This window comes from Diplotaxodon limnothrissa, linkage group LG11 (assembly GCF_057381915.1).
Source record: "Diplotaxodon limnothrissa isolate DT_005_m linkage group LG11, D_limnothrissa_male_GT1.1, whole genome shotgun sequence".
NCBI classification, from domain to species: Eukaryota; Metazoa; Chordata; class Actinopteri; order Cichliformes; family Cichlidae; genus Diplotaxodon; species Diplotaxodon limnothrissa.
Genome location: NC_140606.1, coordinates 22,241,547 through 22,253,651, shown reverse-complemented (window position 1 = coordinate 22,253,651; position 12,105 = coordinate 22,241,547). Strand labels below are relative to the sequence as shown.

At 41.9% G+C, this 12,105-nt stretch overlaps 1 protein-coding gene across 1 annotated transcript in view; it reads right to left on the bottom strand.

Annotated features, from left to right (window-relative positions):
- Positions 1-12,105, bottom strand: part of myom3 (myomesin 3) — a 74,902-nt gene that overhangs the window by 26,759 nt on the left and 36,038 nt on the right. Inside the window, exon 13 of the mRNA XM_085366359.1 lies at positions 11,590-11,717. Coding sequence (XP_085222485.1) covers positions 11,590-11,717 — 128 coding nt within the window. The remainder of the gene's footprint in view (positions 1-11,589; positions 11,718-12,105) is intronic.

Below are 12,105 nucleotides of genomic sequence, written 5' to 3'. Positions count from 1 at the left end.
TCTCATGTTTCCTGTTTTATTTTGAAGGTCCGTGTCCTATGTCAGTGTGCTTCCTTTGTCTCGTTATGTCAGATTAGTGTCAGCTGTTTCCCCATGTGTTTCCACATCTGTTAGAGTTTGTATTGTTGATTGTCATTTATGCTTAGAAATATTTAACCATAGATGCTTAGAGGTGTATAATCAATTGTGTAGTGATAAGTTGTGTGATCTTTAACAGGCTACAGAGGCTTGGTGTGTATTCCACACTAGAATGCACACCTATATCCTGGGAGCATGGGAAAGTTCGTACCTTGTCTTAATTGTTTTATGGTAGGATTAACGTAGCTACGTCTGTTCTAGTCTAAGTGCTTTTCTGTTTAGATGAACTGCTGGACTTCCTCACCGGGGGGGGGGTCTAGTCTACCCTCTTCCTGACCAAGGATGTTTGACCCTTTGATCAGCAACACACACACACACACACACACACACACAGGCAAGGTACTCTTTGTTTGTATGTAGACGTCGTATGTTAATGAACCTATGCATATTCATGTAACCTCAATAAAAGGACAGTGGTACGGGAGGACGGACGAGAGCGACTGGGGTCAAGCGAAGGGACGGCGCTCTGTCCGGTCTCTCCCGTGCACGAGTAACATGAAGAACTTTGCCTATTTGTGTCTTGCTTAGCAGTGTAATTATATTGTCTTCAACGTTCCAGCGGATGGGTTCAAGCTACAAACCTATCATTAATTGGTCCTTCGATGCCGGAGCCCTGGAATCGCATTCACCGAGGGGAGGAGAGGCACGCTGAAAGACTGACGTCAGCCAGGAAGTTCCTGTGGATTCGCGGTCTGTCTTTTCTCCTCGATGAATGAAGGTCGGCGGGATTCGGGCTGATATTACACTCTAAGCAATGCTAAGTAAGTTTAAAGAGGCCGACTCTATAACCGTGTCGTTGTGCAGTCTCCGCCACTGTGTGAGGCGTTGAGAAGAGCCCGACTCTATAACCGTGTGGTTGTGCAGTCTCCGCCACTGTGTGAGGCGTTGAGAAGTTCGCTACTTTGTGGAGCGATACCCGGGTTCCTTGCTACTTTGTGGAGCAAGAGGTTCCTCGCTACTTTGTGTGGCGAGAGGTGAGTTCTCCGCCACTTTGTGGGGCGTTGAGAAGTTCCGCGGGGTCCAGACTGTGCTGGACGATAGGCCTATTTTGTGTTGTTTTTGTTGTCGTCGTCGTCGTTGTTGTTGTTGTGTGGGTGTGTGCGGAGCAGAACATGTGGTCTGTGACACCGACTGTTGTTGTTATCATGGGTTTCTAAGCAACCAAGAGTGAGTCGGAGGGAGACAGACGTTTGTGCTGGACTTTGCTCCTGGCAGCACAAAGTATTTATGTAAAAAAGAGAGGGAGCGACGGCTCCACAGCTGCGCGGGTTCACGCAAGCGCGGTCATGCGGGTTTCACGCGGACCTGAGCCGTGCGGTTAATCGCAGGCTTATAAATGGAAGAGATTAAGATGTTAAGAAGTTTTCAGAAAACACACCAGCCTTGAAGAGCGTGTGGAGAAGGCCAGCCCACATCAGCAGCTATGCTCTGGTGGGTGGCTGTCCCCCCACCCCTTGCTGACACAAAACGTTAACTCTTCAGCCTGTGTGCCAGACCATAGACGTAATTGAGGTGGATAGTTGTTAAAAGTAATCTACATTACGCTTGTGGTTGCTCAAATTCAGTACAATGACATGTAAGGTGAAGTGATATAGATAAATATTTAAACTAATGAAGTGCATAGAGGCACTTGACCTGTGTGGAAGACTGTCGTCTTATTATGAACCATTGTTGAGATATACAGCACACCTGTGAAAACAACTAATATGCTGAACCCTGTATGAAACATCTAAAAGTACATGATGGAGAAGCTGTGTTGAATATGAAAGTGTAAGACTTTGCCGCTGTGGGCAGAGCAACTACTGTGTGATGTTGCGTTGCGGTTTTTTTTTTTTTCTTCTGAGCTGATGAGCAAGCTACACATTATCAGATCAAGAGCTGTCTGAGAACTACTCAAAGAGAGGGAAACAGAGCTATGAGTGTGCACCGTTCCCGTGAGCAGTTTTCCTGCACCTTGACTCGTGTGTGTAGCATCAGCATCATGTGTTTGTTTATTTGTTTTGTTGGGTTAATAATAATTAAATAAACTGGTGATCATATTTATGGATCACCATGGCACATATCATCAGTCATGTGATTTATTTACGCAGATCACAAAGTGAGTGTGAATGTGTCTGACATCACAGTGTTTTTGTGCACTGTGCAAAAGTAATTGCCTTTGATTGTGAGTGACAGCGGTGATTTTGCAGGTCGCCAGCTATTGTAAAAAAAAAAAAAAAAAAAAGAGTGAATAAGAGGGAGAATTTATATTGTAGGAAAAAAATAATCATAGGAAAAAGGTTTTGTGTTGATCAACCAAAAAAAACAACTATAATTTCATTTTCTGCTTTTAAGAAAGGATTGTTCACAAAAACAGAGAGAGAGAGAGAGAGAGAGAGATGTGTGTTGGTTAAGCAGTGATGATAATAATGAACATGTCTTAGTTTGTCACTTTCAGGTGAAAAGCAGACCTGAATTAATTTTCCACATGCAGCGGTTGGAAGAAAGTTATAGTTTAACATCATTGGAAACATGCAGGCCAAGTTTCTGGCTGACTTATTTACAGCGCCATGTGTCTCTCAACCTCACAAGCAAGTGCTCACTCCTCCCTGAGGAATGCAGCTCCAAAGAGCAATAACATGGCAGATAAAGACAGCAGCAAGTCCTGAGCAAAGAGTCCCAGCAAAGCAGCAGCAATGTGGACAAACAGCATCAAAGAAGAAGAGCAAACCCATCATCCTGACTGATCGGATGAATGGCACTGTGTTTACAACAAGCTGAAACTTCACTGTGCATGTGAAGAAAACGTTTGAGGAGAACTGAACAGTTGGAGTTTGACATTTGCCACCTGTGGAGTAAAATGGCAAGAAGAGACAGTGGAACACAGGACAAAGCTGAAGGATAACTGCCGGCTGTGGACTGTTAAAGTGGGAGAGGACAAAAGAGTGAGAGGACAACAGAGTGAGAAGACTAGGTGAGAACACATAGGAATTATTTAATGTGGGAAATCAAAATTTGGGTTAGCAAACCTGGGGAAAAGAAAACTGACTGCTTAAGTTGGAAAATTGAGACGGAGTCTGAAACATTGCGAAAATAGAAACATATACAAAATCACACACACACACAAGCAGAACATGCATTAACCCTACTAACACTTCCAAACACAAAATGACTCATGAAGACTCATAGCACATTAGTTAAGAAATGATCAAATAGCAGAGAAGTGTGTAGGAAAGGCAGAGAACATGCTCTGCTGGAGATGCAGCTCCACAGACATGCATTAAACCTGCCTAATAACACAAACACACATGCAATGAAAATTAGCTTGTTATCTTTCATCAGTGTTAAAATAGTGTCAATTTAGCAGACACTTGTTATCAAATGCTGAATTTATCCAATGCAAAAAAAAAATAAAAAAAAAATGACTCTCTAAGTTGCAGGACAACAGTTTAACTTTTGTGGGAAAAAAGATTCTGGTTTGACCGACCAGTGATCAGACAATAAATTTAGTTGTTAATATAGTAAATTGGGAGAAGCTTCCTGCTTGATTGATGCAGCACAAGTTTACTACTAAATTTACTGTATGAGGGAAATTCTCTTTTAGTGATAACATTTTGAACATGCATTTCTGTCGTCCTGTCATCCTAGTGGGTTAATAGCTGATATGCAAATTAGTTGATCGGTTTTAGATTAATGAAAGGTGACTGAATTCTAGTACGAGTGAATGAGATGTGTTGGAGTTGTTGTGTGTTGAGTGGAGACTCTAAAACACTGAGTTTCCTGCTTTGATGTGCGAGTGAATCCTGTATTTAGATACACAACTCTGAATACGTCAGAACAGACTTTTTTTGTGAAGTGCATGACAGCATGTCACATGTTTTATGATGAATGGAAAAGGAAAATTGAATAAAATAGATCTGTGGCCTAAATGAGTGAAGAGCACAGACCTGGTAATTAAACTCATAGCTAATAAGACATTAGGGTTATGTTGTGTGTTGTGCAGCTGATGGTTGGTTTGGAGTGAATCTAGCTGATGATTTTTCTTTTGTTGTGAAGTTGAGCCTGCCGATTAGTATGATGGTATGATGAACCATGCTAATGGTATGATTTACCCTCCTGAGATGAGGAGTTTGTGTCATGACTTAACAAGGCCTTTTTATTTTGATACTTTCACAGTGCACTGAAAGTTTTGTTTGATAATCTCTGTTCTTTAAGCAGATCTGCACGTCGGGAATTAAAAGCGCTACACGTCGTCGAGAAAATTGTGCCAAGTGAGTTCTCCACATTTAAATGGACTCTGGAGAAAGCCACTTATTTGGGACAATTATTAAATGACAGTCCCAGTCCAAAAGGATTCAGCGATGTAATCCAAACTAAAGTTCTTCTTTTTCTTTTTGAAATGACGTCATTTTGCTGAGAGTGGAAACTAAATGCGACGATAGGTTCCACTATCAGCAAAGAAAGAAAGAATGAATGCATGAATGAGTGAGTGAAAGGAAAACAAACTGACTGACTGGTAAAAGCTGACAAAAGCTGACAAGACTTTACTGATGTAACACGACTGTGTGAAGTTGACCCCCGCCTGGCAGGGGTGCAGATGAGTCTGTGTGTGCTTCCCTTTACAGGAGCAGAAAGATGACAGCAACACTCGAGGTTGCGTGATGATTTAACATTTTAAATGCCATTTTCTGTGTCTGTGAATTTACTATGTGTGCGTCATTCACTAGCTTGTGTGCTCACAGAGATAGCTGTGACAAAGTATGCATACGCCTGCGCAAGCGCTAACATTTGCATTTTCGTTTTTACAGCATTACGGTTCTTCATGTGTTTGATCATGTGATTTATAGGAATACTGGCTAATGTTTCTCTACTACAAGATTTCTGGGTTTATGTGTGACGAAAACTGTAGTTACAGGCTATATGTTGATGGAGAAATTAATATAGTTTGAGACATACTGTGATGAGACCAGTGTTACTGTTTCCACAGCGAGTGTTAACTTTATGGTGTTTTATGGCACCTCTAGAATCTGTTGACCTGTGTCTGACCTCCGTCTGACCACAGTCAATGTGTATTGCTAATGTTTGTTTCTTTGAGAATGCTGTAGTAGATTCAGCTGAAGCGGACAAGTGACATGAGTAAAACAAATAAGAGATTACGGTATTTATGGAATAGTTTATTATGGGCTCATTTGCTGGCCACTTTTGAACCCATAATAATAATATATGAGTGGATTGACTTTGCTTAAGAGAAGTCACTGATTACATTAATGTTAACAGAGTACATGGGATAATCCATGTCTGAGGTGAATTAGGGTAATAGTTGTAGTTACTGATTTGAGAAAACCTGCACATGACACTTGTCTTGCTGATGTTGAATGCTTATTACTCTTATGATACAATTGTTTACAGGTATGAAGTTTGATTTCACTTCCAGATTTTGCTTTCCAGGCCGTGATGGTGTGTATGCAGGCTCCTGGGAGAGCCAGGTGTTAAGCAAACTTAATATGCAACACACGCTAACATCTTTTATTGCAGGGTTACGGAGCTACTCCAGAGGAGATGCCCTGATGTTGCCTGGGACATGATCTAGCTAATCTTTTTCTTTAAGACAGGGATCCAGGTTTGGTGAGTTGACGCATGGGAATGTCCATGCGTCAAGAGGTGGAGTGCAAGGATTAACATTAAACAATGTTTACTATTATTGTTGCAGTGATTTGTGTGATTAGCCGTTTATTTACAAGTATTAAACCTATGCAAGTGGTGCACCCATGTTCAGATGAGGCTTTGATGGCCTATAAGTGAAGTTCACTGAACTAAAGAATGTGGTTTGATGATTGTTGACATGCTCTCCACATAGAAGTCTTTCTGAAATACAGGTGCAGCAGTAATCTCCTGAGAAATCTTCAGAGGCCCAGTGAGAAGCGTGAACCATTCCAGGCATAGCCGACAGCCAGGCAGTGGTTGAGGTCAAAGGTCAAGCTGGTTGGGGCCCATCATGAGATCAGACCTTGGAGCCACAGCAAGGACCATGAAACTGCCTGCAAAATAGAGGAGAGGATCGTCCACAAGATGGGAGGCCAGGAGAGAGGCTTCAGGAGGATCAGAGATCATCTTCAGCACAGCAGACATGACACAGAGAGCTGTGCTACTGAGCTTCCAGGAGATTTTAAATAAAATGAAAGATTCAATATTGACGCTGAGGAAGACAACTAAGGTGTACGACGTGCTCTGCCTTAAACCTTCAGCAGCGTTGGAACATGAAAACTCGTGGGATGAGGGGAGCGTGCCAAGCTCCATCGACAGCGCAGAAGGAGTTCGGGGATGACATCATGATTCTGTGAAAGCACAGGAACCAGAAGCTATGGTGGTGATGACAGCGGTTTCCTATGAACATCACCTAATGCTGTGCCACTATACTGTGCATACGATGACACTCTGAAGGCTGCTGGGATCATAACAGCAGTAAGACAACAGAACCCTGCACCCTTTCCACAGAGGTGTTTCTCTGCAGAGCGTGGACAATGAAGGAGTCATAAATATCCCCCTCGCAGGATGAAGGCCTGAAGTGAGGTGATGGGAGGCCATAAAACTAGAGTGCTGAGAGGTCTGCAGCTCTGGAAATAGCTGAGACCCATGTTGACAAACAACAAAACTAACTGGTATGTTTGAATGTTTATTCTACATACATTTGGACTCTGGTCCTATGGACAACGAAACAACTAGAAGAGACATTCATGACGCCCTGCAGAACTCAAACCACTCTGCAGAGAGACATGTGATTTGCACACCCGGAGGAAGCATCACCAAGCTGAGATGTTTTTGAAAATGTTACTTTCTTAGTTTCACTATTAAATTAACAATTTCTTTGGTTGCTCGTAAGATGCAGTTTGCCATGAGATGAGCTCAATGAATGGGGTAACTGCTAATACATTTATTAAACTGTGTATCTTTGCAATAATTTAGGGTGATTTGACATATGCTGAGTATAAAAATGTTTGCATTGAAACTGTCAGACATGAGGTATGCATAACTGGGAACTTTCTAGCATAAAGGTCAAAAACGGGGGAATGTTAGAGTTTGTATTGTTGATTGTCATTTATGCTTAGAAATATTTAACCATAGATGCTTAGAGGTGTATAATCAATTGTGTAGTGATAAGTTGTGTGATCTTTAACAGGCTACAGAGGCTTGGTGTGTATTCCACACTAGAATGCACACCTATATCCTGGGAGCATGGGAAAGTTCGTACCTTGTCTTAATTGTTTTATGGTAGGATTAACGTAGCTACGTCTGTTCTAGTCTAAGTGCTTTTCTGTTTAGATGAACTGCTGGACTTCCTCACCGGGGGGGGGGGGGGGGGGGGGGGGGTTCTAGTCTACCCTCTTCCTGACCAAGGATGTTTGACCCTTTGATCAGCAACACACACACACACACACACACACACACACACACACACACACACACACACACACACACACACACAGGCAAGGTACTCTTTGTTTGTATGTAGACGTCGTATGTTAATGAACCTATGCATATTCATGTAACCTCAATAAAAGGACAGTGGTACGGGAGGACGGACGAGAGCGACTGGGGTCAAGCGAAGGGACGGCGCTCTGTCCGGTCTCTCCCGTGCACGAGTAACATGAAGAACTTTGCCTATTTGTGTCTTGCTTAGCAGTGTAATTATATTGTCTTCAACGTTCCAGCGGATGGGTTCAAGCTACAAACCTATCAACATCCCCTAATCGCCCTTGTGTGTATTTAGTCTGTGTGTTTCTGTTCATTCATTGTCAGGTCATGTGTTGTCTTTTGTGCCATGTTTCCATATTCCTGGGGCCCATTCTTCGTACCTCGCTAAGTAAGTTAGCTGGATTAGATTGTTGACGATTTCGCGTGATCTTGGATCGTTCGGTTCCCCGAAGCTCATCCGGGACTTGCTGTCATAGCAACAGAGCCGTAAGCGTAAACCTGCTCGGGAGCAGGTTTACTTTATGTAAACAGGATTAGATCGCGGCCACGCAGGTATGTCCGCTTCATTTATACAAAAGCAACAGCGATATTCCACCACTGTTTCACCATAAATAAATAACATCAGTGTAACTAAAGATAATGCAGCACTTGATCCTTTTATTGATGTCACACAGATACATACAGGTCATTTCCTAAAAAAGGGAAATGTACTATTAACATTCTATTACATGTATGTGATTATTACAGATGTAATTCATATTTCAGAGTGGTAATTGCAAATTACTTCGTGTAATCAAGATGGGAGACCACGGCTATAAAAGCGAAGGTGGATTTGGGAAGTCTGTCGCAGCCATGTCCTGTCCGTTTACGCGAGCAACCCATTGCGGAAGGTGCAAGATTGATGAGGAGAGTCCCCAGAATTCAGCGTATATTGCGGGATAGACAGGATCCTTTAGCTCAGCGCGACAGTGTGCTCATTGAGAGATATCGATATTCCCGTGAGGGTATTATTTACTTAACCAACTTGTTGACAAGGGGATGCAGGACCACCACCTGTCTTTTTGTGCTCTGCCCTTTTCTTGGTTGCTGTTATGAACAAACAAACAGATTATTCCAGGGTCTCTTTCCAAGAGACTAAAAGCAATATAAGTGATAAATATTACCATTCTGTAGAATATTCTTATATTTCACTTTTACTTGTTCCCATGTTCTAGTGGGTCCTGTTGTGGCTCTAATGTGAAAGGGGATATAATATAACATATTATAATATAATATAATGTAATATAATATTGGGTAATATAGTGTGATATGATAAATCTACCCTACCGCCTACTGGTGTTGGCCAGAGGGGCCGATGGCGCGATATGGCAGCCTGGCTTCTGTCAGTCTGCCCCAGGGCAGCTGTGGCTACAACCGTAGCTGCCTCCACCAGTGTGTGAATGTGAGAGTGACTGAATAGTGGCATTGTCATGCGCTTTGGGTGCCTTGAAAAGCGCTATATCAATCCACTCCATTATTATTGTTATTATTAAATTACTTACGAGTTTAATTTGTCAGCAACTTTCTGCCAGCCCTCTCTCCTTGCTTTTGCAGCCTTTGCAGTGTTCCCTTGCGTTTTAATTAAACTCTGAAACTCCTGAAATCCCTCAATCAAGAGTTCTTGCTCTGCTGCCGAAAAATACCGAGCTGAGCGCGCTCCTTCGACATTTTCGCCGACCAATCAGAGGGTTGCCGATCAATGTTTCTACTATCAATGCGTAGACCCTTTTACGACACCCAGTGATCTCACATTACTTCATCCAGCTGTACTAATCGTCAACAGCAGGTGTGTTCGGCAAACCGGATTAGCGAACTCACGGTTAGCGCGATGATTTGGTCTTGGATGTGTCATTTGATCTTGGATGTAGTAAGCGACGTACGAAGAACGGGCCCCAGGTATCTTTGTATCCAAGTCAGGTTTCATGTTTTGGTTGTTTTATGTTTATCTTTAGTTTCCCCAGTTTAGTTTCACGTCTGCCTTTTGTTTTGTAATGTTTTACCAACTTGAATAAACGGCTCGCTTTCTGTCAACATTAAAGGTTTGTTCCACGTTCCCTGGTGTCTGCATTTTGGGTCCTCTTTGTGAATTCATACAGTGTGTTGCTGCATACTGTAACAGAGTTTGATCCATATTGACGTGATAGCATCACACAGATGCTGCAGTTTATCAGCAACACATCCATGATTCAAAGCACAGCCATTTAACTCACTGTAGTATTAAAGAACCCAGTTTAGATGGCATGAGCATTGTGAAAATGTGTACACTGTGGTCATAGAGTGATAGACATGTGCTGTTAAGAAGCACCACACCATGTGGTCTTCTGCTGATGTAGCCAATGTGCTTCAAGGTCTGACATATTGATTGTTCAGAGAAGCTCTTCTGCATAACTTGGTTATAGGGAATGGTTATTTGAATTTCTGTTGCCTTGCTGTGAGTTTCAGCCAATGTCTTCTGGCCTCTGGCATCAACAGGATATTTCCACACAGAGAATTGACACTTACTAGACATTTTCTTTTTTTTCTTCAGACCATTCTCTTTAAACAACTGGGCTGGTTTTGTGTGAAAATCCAAGTAGATTTGCACTTTCTATAATACTTACACCAGCCCATCTTGTGACAACAACTATTCCATGTTTAAAGTCACTTAAATTCCCTTTCTTCCCAATTCTGTGATTGCGAGCATCTAAATGCATTTAGATGCTGCAATGTGATAAACGTAGATATATGAACTTGAAAAGATTTACTTAGCAGAGTAGCCAGGTGAGTTTATATCTAATTGTAATTTAAATGTAGATATTTTTTAATGTCTTTTACCGTAGTAGGTGCGTGTTTGTTCAGAAATCTTAAAGGTGTAGATGTTTTCTGGATCATCGCTTCCTTAAGATGGAACTATTAATCCAGCATCTACAGAGCAACATGAAACTTTTGTTGGAAACCTGAAGGTATAAAAATCACTGCTCTATCAGGTCTGGATTGCTCTCTGCCGTCTGCTGAGGTTTTAAGTTGCTGAATACTGTGGTTGCCAGCTAGATGCAATCATTGTATTCTGTTTGGTACAGAGTAGGTAAAGTACATCAAGTCTATTGTTGCTAAAAACAGCTGTATGCATGCTGCAGGCAACAATGATGTGTGATGCTATGTGACTCGAGACTGAACCAAAACACTAAAGCTGCAGTAAAATGGAAGCAATTAGCTGAAACATGATATACTGCTTCGTAAAGTGCAGAAGCTGCAGACTCTGGTGAAAATTCTGCTGGGTTTTCAACTTACACAGGCCCATTACATTTTCTTAATCTATAATTATGGAGTTAAGGAGCTTCGGCTCAAATGAATGTTTAACATTTTACTGCTGTCCATTTCCCACATATGCATATATTTTTAATTCAGAGGCAGGTCTTTTTAAAATGAAATAAAAGCCAATTTGTAAAACTTCACAGAAGGTAATCAGTCTCATTTCTCAGATTTGTAAATTAAACTGTATAAGTTTATCTCAATTATCCAGCCATCTTAGAAATCTAAAATCTAATCATGATATCCTCATCTTTCAGTTTTTCTCCTCTTCTGGCATGAACAGTTATCATTGCGATTTTAGTTTGCAGTTCTTCAGACAACATATCACATGACTTCAGATTAACCCTGACTCCCAGAGCAGGCCACTTTTTCAAATAGCGGATCAAAACAAATCAGCTTGATAATAAACCTCTGATATGTTATAGTGACCAGTTTCAAGTCGCTGTGAGGAGATTTTCTACTGGCTGCTACAAAGATTGGAGATGTTTCTCCAAGTTTAAATTATGTTCAGATGTGATTGATCTAAAAATGATTTTTAGTAGATGCACTAAAACTTCACTTATGAGCTCATAAGATGAAAGAAGTTTAACCAAGACCCTCGGGGAGGCCTGCAGCCAATCAGAGTCTTCTAAGTTGTTGTAATATGAATATTTATGTGCCGTGACTGACCCGCTCCACGTAGAAGGTGAGCGGCTCCCTGCCTCTGGGTTCAGGCTCGGTCCAGCTCAGCACCACGTAGGTGTCGCTCACCTCGCAGGCGTGGACATTTGTGGGAGGAAAAGGAGCTTTGATTCGACCTAGAGAGCAAAGACAGGAGTAGGAGGCGGAGGATGACAAATGCAAAAGTTAGAACAAGGTCAATGAGAATGAAAATCCAAAAAAGTGTTGGCTGAGAAGCTGCGTTTGATTCTCTTTCTCTTAAAATGCTTTGCTGCTGAATGTGTGCACAGCACCTGGCTACCCCAGTCTCACCTCCTTTTCTAATACCTAAGTATAGCAGATAACATGTAGTCAAATACTTTCAGTGACACTCCAAATGATTCAAGGACAATAGAAGTGTTCAGGTTTAGCCAGAAGTGTCCCATCTGTCTCTGCACGTTTGTATTCCTTGTAGAGTTTGTAGAGCTGCAGTGTGGATCAGAGAAGAGCTCCACGGCTGAAAGAGTAGTGAAGAGAGAGGGATGG